Source organism: Poecilia mexicana, unplaced genomic scaffold, assembly GCF_051168715.1.
Source record: "Poecilia mexicana isolate PSO_F unplaced genomic scaffold, ASM5116871v1 scaffold_7, whole genome shotgun sequence".
In the NCBI taxonomy this organism is placed as follows: Eukaryota; Metazoa; Chordata; class Actinopteri; order Cyprinodontiformes; family Poeciliidae; genus Poecilia; species Poecilia mexicana.
The window spans coordinates 22,426,944-22,450,131 of record NW_028263376.1 but is presented as its reverse complement, the minus strand read 5'-3'; the positions used below and the strand labels follow the sequence as shown (position 1 = coordinate 22,450,131).

General features: G+C 38.0%; 1 protein-coding gene across 1 annotated transcript; it reads left to right on the top strand.

The window, feature by feature from the left end:
• On the top strand, positions 1-22,827 carry slc12a5b (solute carrier family 12 member 5b). Its single transcript, XM_014972996.2, has 26 exons — positions 1-777; positions 13,263-13,366; positions 13,451-13,591; positions 14,043-14,189; positions 14,572-14,626; positions 15,496-15,626; positions 16,124-16,371; positions 16,457-16,668; positions 16,747-16,914; positions 17,170-17,268; positions 17,389-17,446; positions 17,566-17,740; positions 17,867-17,985; positions 18,083-18,181; positions 18,444-18,563; positions 18,708-18,812; positions 18,944-19,112; positions 19,204-19,399; positions 19,543-19,712; positions 19,867-19,998; positions 20,125-20,232; positions 20,535-20,651; positions 20,880-21,085; positions 21,669-21,683; positions 21,788-21,921; positions 22,026-22,827. The coding sequence occupies exons 1-26, from the start codon at positions 723-725 to the stop codon at positions 22,115-22,117; spliced, it is 3,375 nt and encodes a 1,124-aa protein (XP_014828482.1). The 5' UTR covers positions 1-722; the 3' UTR covers positions 22,118-22,827.
• The last annotated feature ends 361 nt before the right edge of the window (positions 22,828-23,188 follow it).

The window sequence follows — 23,188 nt, the reverse complement described above, 5'->3', positions numbered from 1 at the left end:
CTCCAGGAGTCGGCTTGCACTCCCAGACAATTCAGCCGATGCAGGGGGTATCAGTGAGAGCTAAGTTCACTGAGTTACAAAGTGTAGCCTCCAGGTAGTTCACAGATAATGGGCCAAGACCACGAAGATGAGTATAATAGAGAAATGTTGCAATATAGAAAAAGAGAGAGGGATGACCACACAGTGACAATATGCAATACGGTCTTCTGTCTGAAAAGCACATCAAAAGAGATGCTTGATCTGAGGAGGCAGCACTCCGAGATCTGACGCGTATCGTCTCTGCCTCTCAATCCCTCTCTGTCTACCTCTCATGATGAGATGATCGTGACGGAGAGGAAGAGATGGGGGTGGGCGGGTTAAAAACCTCCTGAATACACGATGAATGTAGACACGAGGCTTAAACTGACTGGGAGGTGAGTGGCGCGCAGAGGCTAAGAGCGTGCATGTGAGTGGCATCGTGCACCAGCATCCACTCTCCCCTGCAGCGGCTCTCAGTCTCTCTGGACTCCTCCTGATGAGAGACAGAGAAAATCAGGCACGTTAAAAAAAAACATAAAAAATAAGAAAAAAACACAAAGATACAGCTTTAAAATTTGCACAGCTTTCAACAAAAAATAAACAAATCTGTAAAGTGAGGAAAGAAATACGTGGAGGGACGCAGAAGTCTCATCTTTGGCTCCAACCTGCTGAGAGTTTGTTTCCCTGCCTGCTGAGGAGAGGAGATGGAGAATAACATGACTGACTGTGAAGAGGAAGAAGGGGGACCCACCAGCCAGGGTGAGTGACGAAACCGGTCATGGACTGATGTAAGACGAACATGTGTCACTGAGCCGTGTTGTGGGAGAATCAGTTTGAGCTTAAAGAGTTGCTTCTGTGTGTGAGTTGTGGATTAATTGGACAAGAATCAGATATATAGGACATGCAGGCCAGAACTGGACTTCTCTGCTTCCTTTAGGTGTGTAAAACAATAATTTAAAAAAAGAGCAGCAAACAATTTGGGGGGTAAATTTTAGATGAGTGGAGACAAACATTGATTTAAATGTCACTTCAATGAAGACTCAGTTCGCGTTACAGTACATATATGTAGCTTTAATGGGCACCAGTCTTTTTCCTGCTGCATACATATCATTGGTACTTTGCTTTAATTTTGTTCTTGTAACCTTGGTTTAGGAATTCTTGTGTGTTACTCCCCTTTTTATTACTTGACTTAAGAAGCTCTAGGCCAGAAACAACTCTGTTAAGCCATCTTGTGTAAAATGAAATAAAAAATCCCACCCCTGAGGAATATAAGCCTTTAATTGTCATCCAAAGTTTTTGGAAACGTGGTATAATAGAGTAATAAAAAAAATATGCCGTTATCAACACAAATAGGTCTCAGAAAGTACTTTTCCAAATACTGTTTGGTGCAAAAGCCTTTAGTCATCTCACTATTTCTTTCACTTAAGTTGGATTTATGCAGTGGAGTGATGTTCCAAGGAGTCACAATATATTGTGATTTTATTAAAGCGATCTCAAGAAAAAGCCATTTAGTCTCTCTTTATGTTTGTCACACACTGTGGGTGAGCTGGTGAACCCAAAGAAACACAGAACACCAGAGAAGTGCCAGTACTGAGGGAACTGAGTGAAGGGGAAAGGAAACAGCAATGACAGACAGGGAACTAAACATGATTCAAAAATGACCTAACAGTATACCGAGGGAACCAAATACAACTTCTTCCTGTCTCATGACAATATGCTCCTAGGCACTGAGTTCCCTGCCAGTCAATATCTGTGTGTAAATGTGTTTGTCTGTGCAAATGGGTGAATATTTTCTAGTGTAAATTTTTTTGAGTGGTCAGTATGACTAGAAATCTGCAATAATAAAATAATCCATTGACTGTTTCGCTGAAACGTCATTTAATGTTTAAGTCACAGTTTAAGTCACAGTGATGCAGCTGAGACCACTTTGTCTAACACTGAAGTGTTGTAAATATTTTTTTTTTACTCTAGAAAACATAATTTTTCTATCTCTCATTATGGATCTTTGGACATATTTTTTATTCTATATTTTCCACTCTCTCTTAAAGCTGCAGGAACTTTACCGATTTTTTCGAATGAGATGAACTCATTGTTTTCAGGATCTGTACTTTTGTTTATTTTTATTTGTGAGATGGGCTTTTTTGTGATGTCTTTTTTTTTTCAGTGTCTGTCGTACTCTTATTTTTTTAAATGAAGTTTGTGATGTGGACCCAGCAAGAACCACCTTGCTGGATCCAAGAACACTATAGAAAAAAAACAAAACAAGAACAGAATAAATAAAACTTGGTGGAAAGGTGATCCTTAGCTCTAAGGGGAAACTATTTTTTTCTTTTTTTCCTTTTTTTCTCTTTTTTTACTGGGGAATTAAAGAATTAAAGAAAGTCTTAGAAATTAAATTAAACAGTGATCATTTTTGTTCATATTTTCATCAAAGTGGCTATAACTCCTAACTTGATGCAGCAGCAGACACAGCTGGAAATTACTGGATTATAAAATACTTAACATAATTACTATAACAGTAATTAAAGTCAATTTTAGTAAACAAAGCAAACTATTAAATTTTTGTTTGTGAAAATAAAAAAAATAAAAAAATATATATATATTTATATATATCAGCTAAATATAAATATATATTTAATTCAAATGGCAATTAAATCAATGTGATTAAATCAAATCAGTAAATATAACTAAATAAAAGAAACTTAACACTATAAATAATGAATTAAATAAAAAAAAGATCATTTTATTAAGTCAAAAAAGAAAATGAAAAGTAATTAAACAAAACAAATAGGTTAAATTAAATTCAAATACATAAAATTTTAATACAGAAAAATTATCAAATCTAATCAATTAAACTAAACAAATTGCTTGAAAAAAGAAATAAAAGCAGGGTATGTTGTGGATAGGTCAATTTCACAGGGAAATATTAAGACATACAAAAAATAAATGGCCTAATACTTAAAACTAGGGCACTTTTTCAAATTTAGAAGGCATAATCTACACAATATAAATTATAAAAAATCTTTTAAACCTAATGCTTCTCCAGTAAAGATAGGCTGTGGATGAATTTTGCTTCATACAAACAAGAAAGTACAAAAAAAAAATCTGCTACAAATGAATAAATGAATTTCCTCATGTCCAGTTTTATCCATCAAACATGCAACATCTCATCTGTTTAATCCACATTAAAGGTCAAAGTTAAACTTCAATGGAATTTATGAGCAGGATTAAACTTCAGTTTCTATACAGTGAGAAATAATCTGTTAATTGGTTAGCTTTAACAACACTGTTGGCCATATTTCTGTTAAATGGCCAACAGCCATTTAACAGAATGGCTGTTAAATGGCAAAAAAGCAAATGTTGGCCTGTTCTGCTGAACTTAGTCTGATACATCTGCCCTCACTGAGATGGATTTAATTGGCTTGCCAGATGTCGTCAGATCATCCACTGGTGTTTGAATCTGAATCAATCTGTCTGATTGCCCATACATTAATGAAGATTGTCCACCTGACACATTTGCGCAGCCCGAGCATCGTTCTTTGCTTCTGGGTTACAGTCAGGAACCAGTGTGTTTTGTCTGTGTCGCTGTCCTGAATGCAGAACTTCATTCAGCCTGAACTCAGCTATCACTTCAACATTCACTTGATGCTATCTATTAAAAATATGTTTTGGTCAGACTTTGTATTTGATCGTGTTTTTAAAAATTAACCGTTTCCACACTGGGTCAAAGTTTTAAGCAAAAGGTCAAACTTTATATATTTTAAATGAGTCCTGCCAAGAACAGAGGTCAAATATCCGTCCAGAATTATCATATTTGCTTATTTATGAAAACACAAACATGTGGTCGAAGTGCAACTTGCAAAGAAACACATTTTAGTGGGGATGTGTGGATATATTTCAGCCTTTGTGTTAAAGAAACACAATTAAAAAATTTTAACTCACACACTCAGGTTTTACATTTTAAAAAATTATTGAAGTTTTCTGCTATATCATCATCTGATCCTTGAAAAAGACTAGTGCAGTTGTATATTTTGAAGTCAAAATTACCCTGCCTATCCACAAGTCAGAATTCACACATTTACCTGTTTGCAGATTTTCTTTTTGTTGAGCATATCTAAAACATTCAAAGAAAATGTCGCTTACAAAGTTGAAATACCTGCGATCAATGCTACTTGACATGTCTGTTTGCAAATTAACCAATCCAGGATTATCCTTTCCTTTGCTCTGATTGGCTGTAGCACTAAAGAGCAGGGATAGAAAAGACTGTGAATGTTAGCTTGGCATGGTGAGGTACATTTTGTGTTTGAATCAATAAAATAAACAGTTTTAAGTATTGCCTTCTGTATTTGCAAACTTCAGCTGTTCACAGATAATAATATTTATATAAACAAAAAATATAGAACTGGAGCAGAAAATGATTTGTTCTCTAAAAGTTTACAAACAAACGGTGACATTGTCAAAATCACATAAAATATCTAAAACCAATTTTCAATACAATAATTTCTTTATCCTAAAAGACTCCACACATGCACCTTGACTCGCGCATCAGTCTGGAAACATCCAAGGCTTTGTTGATTATCAGTCAGCTGGAAGTGTGTTCCACTGATTTAGAGCCTTAAAAGTAGACAATGATTTCCCAAATGATGTTTAATGTCATGGGACACAGAATTCTTTCTAAAGCCGATTTAGTGACTATGCTATAAGTAATTTTACTCTTAAAAATCATTCGTATGTTAAAAGGTCACAGATTTGCATCATATTTGCTATAAATATGAGATTAATTGTGTCACTATATGGCAGGATGAGATTAAGTTCAGACTGAACTGAAATTTGACTTGGATTGGACATTTCAGTTTTAATGTGCAGTTCTTGAAAGTGCTGTGATTGCGAAAAGAAAGTATGCCCTCTCAACAGATTTGGTGATTTAATATGTTAACTATTAGATTAATGATCCTGGTTCTAAAATTATTTAAATTTTACCAACAAAAAGGTGATATTTCTTTTGACTGTGGCTAAAATGTTAGAATGTTGTACTATAAATTTAAAAACATGTGAAATATCTTTATTTTTGCTCCAGTTAGAGCTAAAATTAAAAATTAAAAAAAAACTTTATATTTAACACACACAAAAATAGTTTACGTATAGCATAATCCCAAAATCTTTGTGGAAACTATTATTTGTGTCTTGGTTTGACCTGTTTTTGTTCTGTAGATTGCTGTAGTTAAACAAATTGTTTTTAAAATGTGCTTTATAAATAAAATGGATTTGGATTTGCTGAAAATCTTTTTTCTCACTTGGGAGTTCAATCAGCACATAAGAGAAAATGTCCACATATCGGTGGAAACATACTGGTCAGCAATCATAGAAAGATTTTTTTACTGCTGTATTTTGTGATCAAAGATTTTTCCATTGTCTATGGGTATGAATAATTTTAAACAAGCATTTTTTTTCACCAAAATGTTATTAGAAAGAAGAAAATTATTGTTTCATTTTTTTAGTGTTGTTTGAGAGATGCCAGTTAATTTCTGTTCACAAACAAACTTCTTTAAGATTATAATTTTAATCTAAATTTGCCAGGCATTTGGGTAATTGTGGGCTCAATGTCATAATGTGCAAACGAAGGCTCTTGTATTTATGAGAATTGCCTAATTGTGAAGCGAAACAACATTTTAATTATTTTTTTTAATAACATTTGAAAAGTGTGTTTTTTTAATCGTATTCAGAACCACCTTTGATTCCAATTAGTCAGCTTGTCGGTATAGATGGAAGACCATGTTTTGGGGGGTCTGCTGTCGTCTTTCTGTTTTTTTATGATGACTTTAAGTATCTGTGACTTTTTCCTGACCTGCTTGATCTGTCCCTTGGTCGTTATGATGTTGTTGGTTCACAAATGTTCACAAATCTAACAAACCTCTGAAGCCGTCAGATGTTTTTGTTAATATGACGGTTTAATATTGAAATTAAACTACACAAGTGGACTCGATTTATTACATTTGTAACTTCTGATACAGATTGGTTGCACTTGGATTTATTTAGGGATATCAAAGTTTGAAAACCATGAATTCAGAGTGCCACTTAACATATATTCACTATTTGATGTTGTTCTATCACAATAAATACCAACAAAAATAAGATTGCATGTTTTTATGTGTTCAAAAAATACTCTTTTGTCATGTCTACATTCTACAAGGAAGAATATAAGTGAATTTAACTGTACATGTATGCAAACAGTCAACTCTCAGTGATGGGACATAAAACTCTACAATTTCATTGTTGACCAAAGCTGTGTGATGGATACCTAAAATCATAATTCAGAGCTTCATTTATGGAAGTTGTAATTTTTATGATTCTTTCCTTTTCTTGGTTCTGTTTTTCTGAAATCTAACAAGCAGCTCCGTGCCCGTTTTGCCCCCTCCCCCCGCCCCCTCTAGAGGCTGACAAGCACAAACAGGCAGCAGAAGAGTGAGTGAGACGATGAAATTAAATTAAATTAATCACTTTATGGAATTAGCCTTAATTCCTGGTTACAGCGGGTGAGGTGAAAATGAATGTTGGTGTCGCTTTCGCGAAGCTGATTGGTGCTCTTCTCTCACGTGAAGAAGTTCATTTCAGCGTTCCTCTATGGACTCCAGCAGCTGCTGGATAATCCTGCTGAGCCTGTGTCCTATTAAGCTTTAAAAAGCTGGTATGGACTGTCCATTTTTTAATAACCATGTCACATCAAGGGTATAAATCTCCACCCTGGACTGCCTTTCGTCTGCATGATGCGGCCGAACAGCGGCCATGGCATCAGTACAAACATTTCATCTTCTGCAGCAAAAATCCTCTTTATCAGCTGATCTCTTCTTACCATTTTCATACATGAACAACACACCTAAAGAAAGTACTAGGCAGAGTTAATGGTAGCGGGGTTATAGAATGCAAAAGTATAAAATTGTTGAATTTGACTTTAAACACTCCTCCAGTCTTACTATGCGACACACAAGAGATTGTTGCAGAACACAAACAGAACCTTATGGAAACTGCTTAGGTACTGAGTAGCCTTGCTGACACGTTTTTGTCTTGTCTTTTTTTTATCATTTTTGGAGAAATTTGTGGGGGGGAGTTTCTCCTCATATTTCTCCACATCTTAATGATTGATACTTTTGTACATTGATATTTTAGTTGTTCATTACTTCATTGCAGATCTTGCCTGTAAATAAGGGGCATAAATGTGTAAATACCATGAAATTCTTACTAGTGCAGATGAATTTTGTTTCAGGTTCATCAGGTGGAGAATAATTGCTGCGACTTGAACACAAGTCACAGTTTAAAACCTTTATAGTTCAAAGGTGTTCGACATTTGACCGAAAAATAATTGCACTTTTTAAAAATGTAAAAAACTGTTTAATTCAGCTGAATTTTACTGGGTGAATGCCACTTTAAATGTGAAAAGGCTTTGAACTTTTTCACCCCCTTTCAACATTCCCATATTATAACTTGCAAGAATGATCTGAATTCACCTCCATCTACCTTCCCATCAACTCAGACCAGCTTGCCTGTTCCTCCTTTAGAAAAGATTCCAACAGCCTGATGCTGCCACCACCGTGTTTAACTGTTGGGATTGTTTGTATGAAATGTGAGTTTTCAGTCACACAGTGTTCAGTATATAGGCTAGGAAGTTTTTGGGGGGAGTTTTGTCTGACCAGAGTACCTTTTTCCATCTGTTTGCTGTGTAAGAGAAATCCTTGACATAATGGAAGCTTTTGTTTGTCATACCCGACATCTTGGCTGCTGTGCAGCTGCTTTCAATGTAACTTCGGCAGAATGTCGCCAGCTGCTTTTGAGAGACGTAGTTTATTTTTTCATTATTATGAAGAGTCTAAATATGTTTCTGCTGGGCCTTTTTTTTAACCCTTTTATGTAGAAATGGGGTCCAACCGACCCCACACACGTAAAACTTGTATCATTTGCCATAGTCCTCTACGTTTGCTTCAGTCCTCGCACGCACAAGGGTTAAATCAACTCTGCAGAGTTGTAGCTGCGGGTCAGACCATTCCCAACATTGAGACTGCAGTGGGGTGTCATTGAAAGACATTATGATGTCAATACCGCATTGAAGGTCATGGACCCAGAATGGATGACATCCTTAACGTCTTTTATTTAATCCTGTTTTACTTGGATGTTGTGAAATTCATCTTTCTTTCCGTATTTTGATCATATTTTAAATAGTTCTTTTGAATTTGCTTTACAACATGAGTTATTCTTTAATATTTTTTAAACGCCTTTGTTGATTTTTTTCTGTGGTTTAATTAAAGGTAAAAAAAATATTCATTTTTTATTTCATTACATGATATTTTGAATGTGGAGACTTATGTGTTTCTCCAGCATGTAACTTCTGAAAAAAAGAAAAAAACAAGACTTCCATGAGTGCTCAGCAAGCTTTAGGTTATTTTATGAGTCGGTTATGAATTCAAGCTAAAATCCTAGGACAGATGGAGATGATTTTGTATGTCCTCAGGTGATAGACTGAATGACTTCCTTTTAAAGCAAGGATAAACGTCTGCAGGGAGTCAAGTCTTTCTAGCATTTCAGGGCAAAAGTGAGCGATAAACATTGCAATAAAGCAAGACTACAGATCAGGTCTACAGTTAAGTAAAGCTACTTTTAATGCAAAGAAACCCAAACATTTCACCTTTTTTTTTTATTGGAGTTCATTTATGTCAGCTTGTAGGTGCTTCCATATTAGTTAATTTCTTAGTTTATTCCTGCATTTTGTTCTTTGTGTGTTTGAATTTAGCTTCCCTGGAGTCTATTTTCTTTGGGTTTATTGTTTATGAATGTCCTCTGCAGCTTCCCTCGTGTTTATTAGTCTCCCTTCCTCAGCCTGTTGCGCCTTCCCACACAAGTACAGACCTGTTTCCCATCAGCCACCTGTCTCTTGTCAGGGCTGACTTCACAGTTCCCTTTGTGCCACTTTGTAAGTTTTATGTTTTAGTTGTGAAAGGACTTTCATTTCACCTTCTATCTCAGATTCTGTCTGCTATTGGGTCCAACTTAATACCAAGCCATGACATTCTTTGCTTTTTATTTTATTTTATTTTATTTTTTTTACCATTATTGTAAACTGCACAAATTATCATTGTTTGCTTGACTTTGGCTCCTCAAAGATGTGAAGATGTGTAGCTGGAGTTTTGCTTTGTGCCATGACATAAAATACAATACAAAACTAACTTTTGTAATAGCGTCAAAATATTTGCTGTCATTTTAAAACAGTTTTACTATCTGAACAAAACACTTTGCATCTGAGAGGGTGTTTAAAAAGCAGATATGCTTGTCTGGGGACAAAGCAAAGGCTCAGTCCATATGCTTTTGCTGTAATGAAACACATGTAAGTGTGCTGCACAGAGGGATTCTGAGCTGTATTTCACATTATTGGGGTTCTTCACATTAGTCGCTAAAGGGAAAGCTGGTATTTTCTGTATTAGAGGTTGTGGCTTTCAGACAAGCAACAAATGCCTCAAATCCTTCATCCAAATATGATGTCTGGGTATATTTTATAAACATCTTGTTTTTAAGAACGTTTTGTCCTCAGGAGTAGGAAACACAGCATCCAGACGTATTATCCAGTTTTCCATTCAAGGAGCAGAAATACACTTATGAGGTTCGATGGAGGAGGATGAAGGGAGTCGCTTCCCTCTCAAATAAGAGGTGGTCTCAAAAATTTTACATGAATGTACACACAGAAGCTTCTCTACAGTCAATGAAACTTCTACATATAAAAATAAATAAAGAAGTTCCATATTTTCTTCAACTATTAGTGATTGCCTTCACTTTGCAATGATGATTTTTTTTTTTTGTGCTTCTCTTCTGAATGATACCTTTGTTCACTTAGACCAGCTTAATCATTAGCATCTGCACACTCTGGCTTCAGACAACTGGTGCAAATGAACAAATCACTATTGCAGCTGAACCTCATTAACATTTAATTAGATTCTTTGTAAGCGATGGCAATAGCGAACTTACCATAAGCTGGAGTCTATCAGGGGAGAACCCACGCACGCATGGAGTAAACATCTAATCTCCATGCAGAAAGACTCCAGGCCTGGACTCAAAGTCAGGACCTTCTTGCTGCAAAGCAGCAGTGCTACCAACTGCAGCACCGGCAGCCCAGAGGATTCATTTATCCCCTCAAAGGAGATGGATAATTATTCGATATCAAATAATTACTCATGACTCCTATGTGTTGTAGTTCAGACTTTGTTATAAAATCTGAATAAACACACTTAAGGTTTGTCACTTATTCATTTAGCTCATGAGTTCCTTTGATGAGTTTTTAACTTTTGGGAATTTCCTGTTTTTGAACAAGATTTTTTTTACAGGAAATATTGAGTTGACCCTTTTTTCATACATTTTGAGAATTGTGGATGCGGTACAAATCAGTACTGGACAAAAATAACGATTTTGAAGAATAATGCTTGAAAGACAGTTATGGGATAAAAGAGGGATCTATAAAGTTCCATCAGATTTACTTTTCTCTCCCACTCTCATCCGCACAGGCAGCCAACTTTTTAGGATTAGGATGCTGATGGGAATAGGTCTGTTTGATCATTTTAGCATCTTTATAGAAATAAATCTGAAGCCTTACATTTTTCATCATGCAGTTGGAAGGACTTAATTTGACAATGTGTAGTGGTCTGTAATAGGAAGCATTTGCATCGTCAGAAAAATACAATTATAAATAAATAAACATAATATAATGCAGCGAGTGACAAAAGCCTTCACTTTATAATTATAAATGTTTTGAGTAATGCATGACAAATAAATATCTTTCATCTAAAACTGGTAACTCGTCATTTCATGATAATTAAATGAGGCAACACAGATGAGCTAGACCTTCTTTTCACTTCCTGACATGCAGAAAACAAGTTATTTGGTGATGAGATCAGAGACTGGACGTTTTATTGGAAAACCAGAAAACTCCACAAATAGAAACCAAATCCCACCCGCTCATTGTTGTTTCGACTCAAACAAGCACGCAGGCATTTAATAAAGGATTGTTAAGTTGCATTCTTTCGAAAGCAGATTTTATTCAAAGCTAAGAGCAGGGGTGAGGTTAAAATGCAGATTTAGAAAGCAGAGCAGTGTATTGCGGGATTACAGCACACTTGCTCAAAATAAAATCCATTGTGGATCTCGTTACAAAGGGAAAAGCGTCTGTCGTCATGTATTTTTTCACACTTTCGAGAATTATTCTCTTGCCGATCAAAATACTAGAAATGCTACTAGAGTTAAAAAAGTTTTTCAAAATAAAACAAAAAAAAAAACGTTTGACGGGCTATGTGTGTTTTGTTGAACCATCCGTGGTTCACAGGATTACCAGCTGCGTCAGAGCAGTTTGGCTGGCATTTGTCTTTCCCCTTTACTTTAGAGATTAGCGTGTAATACTGCTACAGCTTTGGGAATTCAAGAGGTGACTTGGCTGCGGTCCTGTGAGCGGCCAGATGTTACTCAACTACAAAATGTCAAATGGGTTTTATGAATAAAATACCATTGCACTGAATAATGAGGTGGAATGTCTTATTTGTGTTTTTGTTTGTTTGGGGTTTTTTTACTGGCCATTTTATTAGGTACTCTTTGCTTGTGTCCCTGTTTTGCCTTTTGAACCGTATTCTCTATGATAAAGACTCAATGAATGTGGCTCTGGCGGTCACACAGGCAAAAATTCGGATGTGGGAAGAGTTCAGTGATGTTGTGAAGAATTACTTCTGTATGGTTTCGAGGAGATCCTGGTCACAGACATTTCCTCGACTCCGGATGTCGTGAGACGGTGGGCAGGACACTCCAAAGGCCTTCACAAATGAGCGAAACATAGGGCGAGAGGTCAGCTGCATCCACTCACCTGTAATTAGCTCTTCTGTTTCCTTTGGTCGTTTCTACTTGTCCTACAGCATTCAAGCTCTTCTCTCTTCTTCTTCACTTGCTGGATCCTTTCATTATTCCTGGCTCCATTATTCTGCTGCTCTTGTTTAACCTTTTGTTCTGTTACTCTAATGCCCTCGCTACTGATATGTTTATGCATTGCTCTGGGAAGAAGCAGGCAACAGCAGGATCAGGCAAGGAGCAATTGAAATGAAGGAGTGTAAGCTGGGGAGAGTGATTACTGGGTGGAAAGTGGATGCACTGACAGCAGACGGTCAACAGCTGTCAGGATATCTGAGAGAAACTGATGGGAGAGAACGAGGACAGAACTGAGGAACACCAAAGAGCCAAAGACACAAGAACTCACGCATATACACACAAAGAGCAGAATCTTCACATTTTGTTAGTTTTGCACATTTGAGTGTAGAGTTTTTCAACTCTGCAACTTCTCTGTTCGCAGTGCAGGATGGTTGTTTACAGTGCAGGCAATTTCCAGTAAGCTTCATAATGTCAAATTGGCACATTACATACGTCACGGGCGAGTGTTGGTGATGGGGTAAAATTTGAAACGTCAGCAGAGTCCACGCCTACAGGAAGCTATCATTTCTCAATGTGAAGCGAAATGTAGAGCAAGGATCTGGTTTCACTAACTATTCTACGACTTGTGCTAAAATCCCTTCTGCTCTTAAACCAACGGGCCTGAAATAGCAAATTGACGCAAATTCTGTGCATGTTTATCAACTCAATTGATTCACAGTTATTTTTCATTAAGTCAGTTTTAACCTTCTTAACAATGGGTTAAGTCAAAGCTTTCTTAAAGTATTATGTTATATGTTATCCCATTGTTTAATCTTGAGTCATTTTGGAAGGGACAACTAACTGAAGTGGCACTTTCTAAAACATTAACAGCATTTCTTGTCTCATCAAATATGATCAACCACAGCTGGTGTAAAGCATTGTCACTGATGTGTTTAATATTATGTGGCGTCGTGTTGCATGAATCTACTTTGGTACTCTTGAAGGAATACTTTCTCCAAGGTTTGAAAGTTTGTAGCTACATCCTGCATACCATATAGACTTTTAACAAATTATTAAGTACCTGATTGTATCGCTTATAAATGATGCTTAGAAACAAATCGTAAGCATTTGAGTGGATTCAAACGAAAAGACCATAATGCTTATAAATAATTTTTTTGACTGAATATTCTAGACAGGTGAAGAACATATAAAATCTCTTTTAGTGGGACTTCTACAACAGTGAAAACGCCACTCACATCTCATACTTTGGTATTTCTAAACTGAATGAAGAATCATCCCACATGCTAATGTTGTTCGTGTTTCAGGCGATGGACACCCCAAAGAGAGCAGTCCTTTCATCAACAGCAGCGCAGCCTCTGATATGGAAAAGAGCCAGCAATATGACGGCAAGAGCATGGCCCTGTTTGAGGTGGGGGCTGCTCGCTCTCAGAAATGAGCACAGATTGTTCGTGTAAAGTGAATATTTTCACCCAGGTGTCACTTTGTGCTCTAGGAGGAGATTGATACCAGTCCAATGGTCTCCTCTCTGCTCAGCTCTCTGGCCAACTACTCCAACCTCCCAACTGGCAGCAAGGAGCATGAAGAGGCTGAGAATAACGAGGAGGGGGCCCGGCCGTCTAAAAAACCTGTAAAGGTAGAACACTGCAGCAATATTTGTGTGAATAAAAAAATTTGACTTTATTTAGCTTCTCTTTTACATTTTTTTTTTAAATGATTCATTAGTATTGTTATGACCGTTATTGTACAGTTTAGAAAATATAGTATCTGTGACACAAATTCTGTGTGTGTTCAGATTTCTAGCATCAAACACACGTAGGAATATCTGTCAGTGTTTCCTTATGCAAGGTCTTCATATGAAAGACTAGTAGTTGCTGAATATAGCTAATAGTGCACATCCAGACTTGAAAACGAGCAGTTAAAATAAGTACTTTCATCCAAACAGAAAGTCAGAATTATATGGTCCACATTTGGTTGACCATGTAATATTGCATGAGGCCAGAACAACAAATGTTACAATGTGTATAATGAGAAAGCACTTGACCCTTTACTTTTCCCCTTTGGTCATTGTGATTTGTGCTTCCCAGGCCCCCCAGCTCGGCACTCTGATGGGAGTCTACTTGCCGTGCATCCAGAATATTTTTGGAGTGATCCTGTTCCTGCGGATGACATGGATGGTTGGGATTGGCGGAGTCTTCGGCTCGTTCATAATTGTCTTCATGTGTTGCTCTACGGTGTGTTAAAATTCAAATGTTCATTCTGTGGTTCATCTGTTGTGTGATGGAGATGTTCTTTTAAAGAAAAACGAATTACACTTGGGGAAATACATTTCTGTCCATAAAAATATACATGTTTTTTTCTGACACAGTGCATTAACCCTTGTATGTCGAAATGGGGTCCAACTTACTCCACACATGTAAAACTTGCATCATTTTCCTTAGTCCTCTACGTTTGCCTCAGTCCTCGCACACACAAGGGTTAAACCCACAGATGTCCTTGTCTGGCATATTCATTCTTCAAATCGGAGATATTATTTGTCCACTGAATCATTCGATAGCCAAATAAGACAGTCTGTTTGACTTGATGTTCTTCTTTGTTGTCTGTTGCTGTTTCCAGACCATGCTCACAGCCATCTCTATGAGTGCCATAGCAACAAATGGAGTCGTACCAGGTAAGGGTCTTCCTCCTCTTCCTCCTCACAAAGTATTCACGCCCCTTAAGCTCTTCTACATTATGTCACATTACAACCTTAAACTTCAGGGATATTATCTGCAAAGTAGACCATAAATGTATATTTATAGTTTCAAAAAAATTTTTACAAATAAAAATCTGAAAAGTTCTCCAAGCGTTTGTTCTGAGACCATATTTTACTCTGATACCAAAAGGTGTTACCGTGTACAACCTTTGTCCTCAGACGTTGAAGTCCCCTTGTGTGTAATTTGACTTTAGTATAAACCCAGTTGTTCGGTTATGGTCATTTTTCAAAGAACATTATTGAACTAACAACATCAAGAAGACCTAAAAGAACACATCCCACAGATTAGGTTATAAAGCAATGTCCCAAGTTTCAAAAATCTCTTTAAGATTCAGTCCATCTTTCAGAAATTAAACAAGTTTGAAGCAACTGCAAATATAGGGAAGAAGAGCGTTTTGGAACCCAAGAAACAAAAGACACGTGCAATAATGTGCTTTGGTAAGATAAGAATAAAATGTACATTTTTTCACCTGTCTGGAACCTCCTGTATCTGACACTGCACACATACCCAAACCCACCGTCCCTACCATAAAACATAGTGGTGACAATGTGGGGATGTTTTTCTTCAGCAGGGACAAGGAAGATTATCAGGGAAATTCTCAAAGTCTATAGAAAGTGTGTAGGTGAAAGGTATTTGTGTGGGTCTTGAGGATGAAATCCCAGTAATGTATATTCAAGTTTGGGGTAGTACTACGACTAATGAGAAATACTTATTCAAGCAAGGGATTGTCTTAATGAGTGTGACAGATCAGAACCCTGAATCCAGTGTATGTTTTGACCCACAGCCGGTGGGTCGTATTACATGATCTCTCGCTCCCTGGGGCCAGAGTTCGGTGGAGCTGTGGGGATTTGTTTCTACCTGGGAACCACCTTTGCTGGAGCCATGTATATACTGGGTTGTATTGAAATTCTGCTGGTGAGTGGATCCAAACAAAAAAAAAAAAAAAAACACAACTTTTGAATGTATTTGTGTTAATTGGCAGTTATCTGTTTTGGTGTCTGTTCTGTGTGGTACAATATTCAAACATGTTGTCAAAAACATGTTTGAGGTCTCAGATGTTGACAATCAAACATTCTTTGGTTGAATAGTAGATTTATGAGCTTTTTCAACTTTTGACAAGTTACGTTTGTAATCATATTTTAAAATAATTATTACAATGATGTACACACTACGTTAAAGGTTTATTTTTTTAATGTTCGCCTTTTGTTCTCCAGGCTACTTCATTTGAAAACTTGAAAGTAACTGTCTTGTCAAATGATTTGATGTGGTTCATGTATTTTATTATGAGAACATGTAAACATTTCATTTATTGTTCTAAATATATACACACACGCACACACCCCCCCCCCCCCCACACACACACACACACAGTAAAATAATTTCTTTTGTCTCTACCTTCCTTTTTCCCTCAGATTTATATTGTTCCACAGGCAGCCATCTTTAAGATTGAGGGCCTGGAGGGTCCCGAGGCAGAGATTGCTCTCCTCAATAACATGCGGGTATATGGCACCATCGTGCTCAGTTTCATGGCCATAGTTGTGTTTGTTGGGGTCAAATATGTCAATAAGTTGGCGTTAGTCTTCCTGGCCTGCGTTATCCTATCTATTCTGGCCGTTTATGCTGGAATCATCAATACTGCCCTTGAGCCTCCTGTCTTTCCGTAAGTGACACTCTTGTTTAGTTACTTTACCAATCTCTGCTTAATCTAACGATATATTTAATCGTCTTTTTTTTTGACTTGGCAGTGTTTGCCTCCTTGGAAATCGAACGCTTCTCTCTAAATCATACGACGTTTGTGCAAAGGTCATTGAAATAGACAATGAGACGATCACCACTAAAATGTGGAGGTCATTCTGTGATTCTGATTCCCTCAATGCTACATGTGATGAATATTTCATCAACAACAACGTTACAGAGATGCAGGGCATTCCTGGGGTCACTAGTGGGATCCTTGCAGGTTGGTTCTGTGACACATCGGTACCACAGTTTGACAATTACGCCACACACACTTTATGTACACTCATTCTTCTCTCAGAGAACCTATTTGGAAACTATCTGGAGAAGGGTATGATCTTGGAGAAGCGTGGAATCTCATCCAATGTGGATCCTGAAATTCCAACCACCAACGCCAATCGCTACGTCCTGGCTGACATCACCAGCTTCTTCACCCTACTGGTGGGGATTTATTTCCCTTCTGTTACAGGTGACAAGTCTTTTTTTCTCATATTTAAAGGCATAAAAAGCAGATTTTATAGCAGTAATTATTTTTTGACAGGTTATTCTGAGCAAGAAAATCTATGAAAGATTACGCCGAAAATCTATGAAAGATTACGTCAAATGTTTTCACAAATGTCTGTGAAAACATTTGAGTGATTCTGGTTATCATAAAAAAAAAAGAGGGAAGACAGAATTTTAAGAGTGAAGCTCTAAATGGATTTTTTTTCCCTACGACTCTCAGGGATTATGGCAGGCTCAAATCGCTCTGGTGATCTGCGCGATGCCCAGAAGTCCATCCCGATTGGTACCATCGCAGCCATCACCACCACCTCCACTGTGTGTATCCTTAATTGGTCAAACATTGGCAGGGAGGAAAGAAAGATCAACATGTGCCGGAGGATCGTGAATATATAGACAAAAATTCTTAACCAAGTGGTGTTTCTTAACTTTTCCTTCCTAGATATGTCTTGTGTAATTCTGTTTGGTGCTTGCATAGAAGGAGTTGTACTGAGAGACAAGTAAGTTTGACTGGTTTATTGATTTTTCACTGTTTTTTTAATCATCTGCATCATATGGTTTTAAATTCCCCTTGTACGCATTGATAGAGAATAGCTGAGATTTTGCCTCCTCTCTTCAGGTTTGGTGAGGGGGTTAACGGTAACCTGGTGATCGGCACGCTGGCATGGCCTTCTCCCTGGGTCATCGTGTTTGGCTCTTTCTTCTCCACCTGTGGTGCAGGACTTCAGAGTCTGACTGGAGCTCCACGTCTTTTGCAAGCCATCTCAAGAGACGGCATCATCCCATTTCTCAGAGTTAGTCCAGGAATTCTTACTAAAGCTCAATTTATTTACCTTCCCTTGTCATGCAGAAACAAACACATGAGGATTTAAAGTCTGATGTATGCTTTTTTCTTTTTTTTTTGCGGTTATTGCTTTTAGGTTTTTGGACATGGTAAAGCTAACGGGGAGCCAACCTGGGCACTGTTACTAACAGCTAGCATCTGTGAGATCGGTATTATCATTGCCTCCCTGGATTCAGTCGCTCCCATCCTGTCTATGTAAGAATACCAGGATGAATTCACTGTTAGGCAAAAATAATTGCAATTACTTATTTTCGTCCTTTTGTTATTTCTAACATTTTGTTTTTGTTTTTAGGTTTTTCTTGATGTGCTATATGTTTGTCAATCTTGCCTGTGCCCTGCAGACCCTGCTGAGGACACCAAACTGGAGGCCACGATTTAAATTCTACCACTGGTAAGCCTTTAAGCCCATATATATCATATCAACATTTTTAAGATTTTTTTTTTCTTTTCAGTTGTGTTCAGGCTTGCAACTCACACTAGCTCTGTTCATTTCCATCTGATACGTGAAAATGTGTGAATGAAAACGAAAACAAAGCAGTCAAGATTTTAGGTTTTAGGTGGCTCTAAAATATGACATTTGACCTTTAAATGCAATGGAGAGGACCAAATGTTCTGTAAACAGTCACATACTTTTGACATCCTGTCACCAACAGGGCCTTGTCTTTCCTGGGTATGAGTCTGTGTCTGTCGCTCATGTTCATCTGCTCCTGGTATTATGCCATAGTCGCCATGGGTATTGCCACCTGCATCTACAAGTATATTGAGTTCTGTGGGTGAGTAATCATTACAGCAGCATGTACTTCATCATTGATGGATAAGGTTCTTTAAAATTACAAGGATTCCTTTGTTTAAGGTATATTACTTATCATTGTAGTGTAAATAAATCTGTTGTCAATTGTTGTCATGATTTAAAACAGAGCTGAGAAGGAGTGGGGCGATGGCATTCGAGGAATTTCGCTCAGTGCTGCACGATTTGCTCTGATGAGGCTGGAGGAGGGGCCGCCACACACCAAAAACTGGAGGTCTGTTTAGTCATATGATTTGTATTTGAACATATGGAAACAATTCGCCAACTTGAAATCAGTTTGCTTTTTCCTTCTGATAATTTTTCCACTAATTTGTTGTGGTGTTGTGGTTCTCTGCTTGCTGTCAGGCCTCAGATCCTGGTGCTGGTGAGCATGGATGCTGAGCAGAATGTGGAGCAGCCCCGCCTGCTCTCTCTGACCAATCAGCTTAAAGCAGGCAAAGGCCTGACCATTGTAGGTACTGCTGTTCAAGGAACTTTCCTCGACAGCTATAGTGAAGCCCAGAGGGCAGATCAGGTATCTTGCTTCCCCTTGAAAGATACACAGCTTTTCTACCCACATTTTCAGTTCCAAAGTGAAATTTCCAGTTGTGCATCTTTGTCTGCAGTCTTTGCGCAAGCTGATGGAGACAGAGAGGGTGAAAGGTTTCTCTCAGGTGGTCGTCTCCTCTAACATGAGAGATGGGACATCACACCTGATCCAGGTTGGAGGACTTGGGGGTTTGAAGCACAATACTGTGATGGTGAGCTGGCCTCAGAACTGGAAGCAGCCCGAGTGCTACCAGCAGTTCAGGAACTTCATTGGTAAGGAAACTGTTTACAGTCTCGTCTCCATGTCCTTTTAGTAGGGCTATATTTGCAAAAAAAAAAAACAAGATATTGTCATTTTATAAGTTGGTAAGATTGTGCAAATCTTTTATTGTCTTTTTTCCTCTTTCTCTTTGCAGAGACTGTAAGAGAGACAACCATAGCTAGTTTAGCCTTGCTGGTTCCTAAGAATATCTCCAGCTATCCGTCCAATGGAGAGCGCTTCACTGAAGGCCACATAGACGTGTGGTGGATCGTCCATGACGGAGGCATGCTGATGCTTCTGCCCTTCCTGCTCCGCCAACATAAGGTGAGAATCAGCACTTTGTGCTCTTTTTTATTTCACACATTTACTGTGTAGTGAGAAATAATCCATCTAGGTTAGTGATGTGAATTTAAAGCAGCATATTTATGGAACATCAGGTAACTTCAGTGCATGTTCAAGTTAATGTTTGTTGCCTCAGGTGTGGAGGAAGTGCAAAATGCGCATTTTCACTGTGGCACAAATGGATGACAACAGCATCCAGATGAAGAAAGACCTCATCACTTTCCTCTATCACCTTCGCATTGATGCTGCTGTGGAAGTTGTGGAGATGGTGAGAGATTCGTCTCAGACTTGCATCCGCCATTATTTTATTTTTTATTTTTTTGCTCAGTGTTTCTAAATAAAACCTGTTCCTACGATTATTGTAATCACACAAACATCTGCTTTCCTCTCAAAGCTTGACAGTGACATCTCAGCTTACACCTACGAGAAGACACTGGTAATGGAGCAAAGATCTCAGATCCTCAAACAGATGCATCTGACAAAGAATGAGATGGAGAGAGAGGTAAATTAGAAAACACTTCCACCGGAAGAAATGAACACAGGAAACATTTCATGGGTTTTGTTATCCAGCGACATTAATCTAATGATCAGAATTTTGTCTTTGTTTTCATTTTAAAAACTGTGTTGATTTGCTTTGCACCTCTTTATGTTGGTTTAACACATAAGATCCCAACAAAATACATTGAAGTTTGTGGCTATTATGCGTCAAACTGAAAAAGTATCAAGCGGTATCACAACCATTTTTCTACCAATTTGGAACAAACTACAGGAATTAAAGGGGGGCTTCCTGTTCCATTTCTGTAGATTCAAAGTATTACTGATTCTTCCCGTGGATCCATCCGTCGTAAAAACCCGCCAACCTTGCGGTCCCAGCACAGCACAGAGGAGGGAACCAGCCTGGCAGAAAAACCAGAAGATAAGGTAAACTTTTAAAACATCCCTTGTCTCTCTCGCTCTCCCTCTCTCTGTTGTTCATTTTCTTTGCCCTCTGTTCTTTTGTGAAATGGGGTTGCTTGATCCCAGAAGTTGTTATTGTTGCAGTGCGCAGCCCTTTTCCTGTAGTGGCTCGGTGAATAATCACTTTCACTTTTACTGACAGGTGTCTCTTTTCATCCTTTCACCCTGTCATCACACGTGTTTGTCTCTCAGTCTGAGGCTGTCTCCAACCCAAAACAGGTCCGCCTGATCCAAAGTAAGAACGCAGCCACACCCACCAGCCCAACAAGCCCCACTTCACCTGCTGCCACGCCTGCAGGGGGCGCTGTCGCCTGGAGAGACAACAAGGGCCCAGATAAAGGGATGACGGACTCAGCAGCGACACCAGGGGCAGGCAAAGACCCCCTTAACATGAAACCGTAAGTCACCTGGAACCTAACTTCAACTCATGAGCCTATGAGGTTTATATGAAAGACCCAGCTTTACAAACCAGATCAAAAACGTTCCAGGAAGTTTTCTTCATTTCTATCATGCATCTGGGCATAATGTCTTGATGTAAATTTTTAGTTCTAATCTGAATAAAAACAGACACCAAACAAAGCCAGTGCAGCAGTTCAGTTATTTTTTTTGTCAAACTAAACCTAAGATTTAGTTATTGTTTTCATACATGATTTTTATTTTTTTTAGATACATGACTTTTTGTGTCATGTTACTCTTTGTCTCTTGCCTTTTTGGAGGAATAACAACAATTTCCCCCAAAATTAATTTGTGAAATCTTGACACATATTAGTATTTTGTGCGTGTACTTTTTCCAAAAAGCCAACTTTTGAACATTTTAATCTCTCTAAGTAAAATACCTTCGGGTCATGTGTTAAACTATAATTTTACTTATTATTAAAAAAGAAACCTATTGAACTTGTGACAAATGCACCTAAATGTCAGCAGCTCTTTGAAAAAATATTGCTATGATTTTGTTTGGGTTTTTTTTAACTCACGCTTCAGGGAATGGGAGAGCTTGTGAGTATTCACATTTTCTAATCAGTTGTGTTTCCTTTCTGATTGGAGCATCTAAAAAGCTGTTTTTCTTTTTCCAGTTGTGAGTTGAATTTCTCTGGTTTCAGGAACCAGACGGATGTGAGGCGCATGCACACAGCAATGCGACTCAATGAGGTCATCACAAAGAAGTCCAAGGAGGCAAAATTAGTCCTGCTCAACATGCCGGGACCACCAAAGAACCGAGTGGGCGACGAAAACTGTATCCTTCATTTTATTCCGTGTGCTCAAATTAAGCATTAGACAAAAACAGCGTAGACTTCATATTATTTCATGTGATAATCCTTCACTTGGAGTGTCTCTCAGATATGGAGTTCCTTGAGGTTCTCACTGAAGGTCTCAACAGGGTTCTCCTAGTGCGAGGAGGCGGGCGAGAAGTCATCACCATCTACTCCTGAGAGGCTTAAAATAGCATCTAAAAGAACTTGTGAGTTCTTCTGCTTCTCTGTGATTCCAGGAAAATCCTCCCTCCAGCCCATCGCCTGTCCACTCACCTGGCAACCAGACTGCAGCGTTTCCGGGAGCGTCGACCCATGACCTAACTCCATCTATTACCTCCAAACCATCTGAGCTCACTTCACCTGATAACGTTTTGGAAGAACTTTCTGATTTATTCTGGATTTTTCCTGCTCATCTGTAGGAAAAAATATATTCCTTTTTGTCTTTGATCTGTCATTTGACATCTGTGCTATTTGAGAGTTTGTTCATCCTAAACCATCTTGGTTTTTGTCCGTGACTGTATGAATGACAACACCCAAGAGGTAATTTAAATGATTGAATGGATGGAGGCAACTATTCTGTGTTCATTTAGATAAAACTAGTGTGTAAAGGCATCTAAGGGTGGGTTCTTTGTTATTTTAACACAAAGAAATAGCATTCATTCAAATTGCATTTGTTCAAATTCATGTTTAGAATATTTGATAGAGCTTTAGATCTAAGAAAAAATATCTTATAGAAATCATGGCCGTAAATCTGGTCATTTTTGCATTCTTTTGAATTGTTAACCACCTAGCAAAATTGTAGAATTAGTATTCAAGTATGTATGAAAATATTTTTAAATAAATAATTGAACAATTGTCTGTGGAAAAAGTAAAAGTTCTAGATGGCATCTCTTTTTGAAGAGCAATATCACAATACTGTAGATGACATTACAGAATAGAAAGCAATGAGCTTCATCACAATGTATTTGCTTTCTGCTGTGTCAGAGACATTTTTATCTAAAATATCCACAAGCTAGCTTATTTTTAGAGACAAATTCTTTATACTAATGCTCTTATTCAGACGTTGTTTTTCTTTTTTCGAAAGGCAGGGTTGTGCATGTCAGCTGAATCTGTTGCAGCTTGACTTCATAAATTGGTCAAGCTTTGCAGCGCTAAATAGACAAAGCGTCTCACTCCTTCGCAAAGACCTCCGTCAGTTTTTATTGGTCAACTTTGTGGTCTGATTAAACCTTTATGGGGGGCCACATA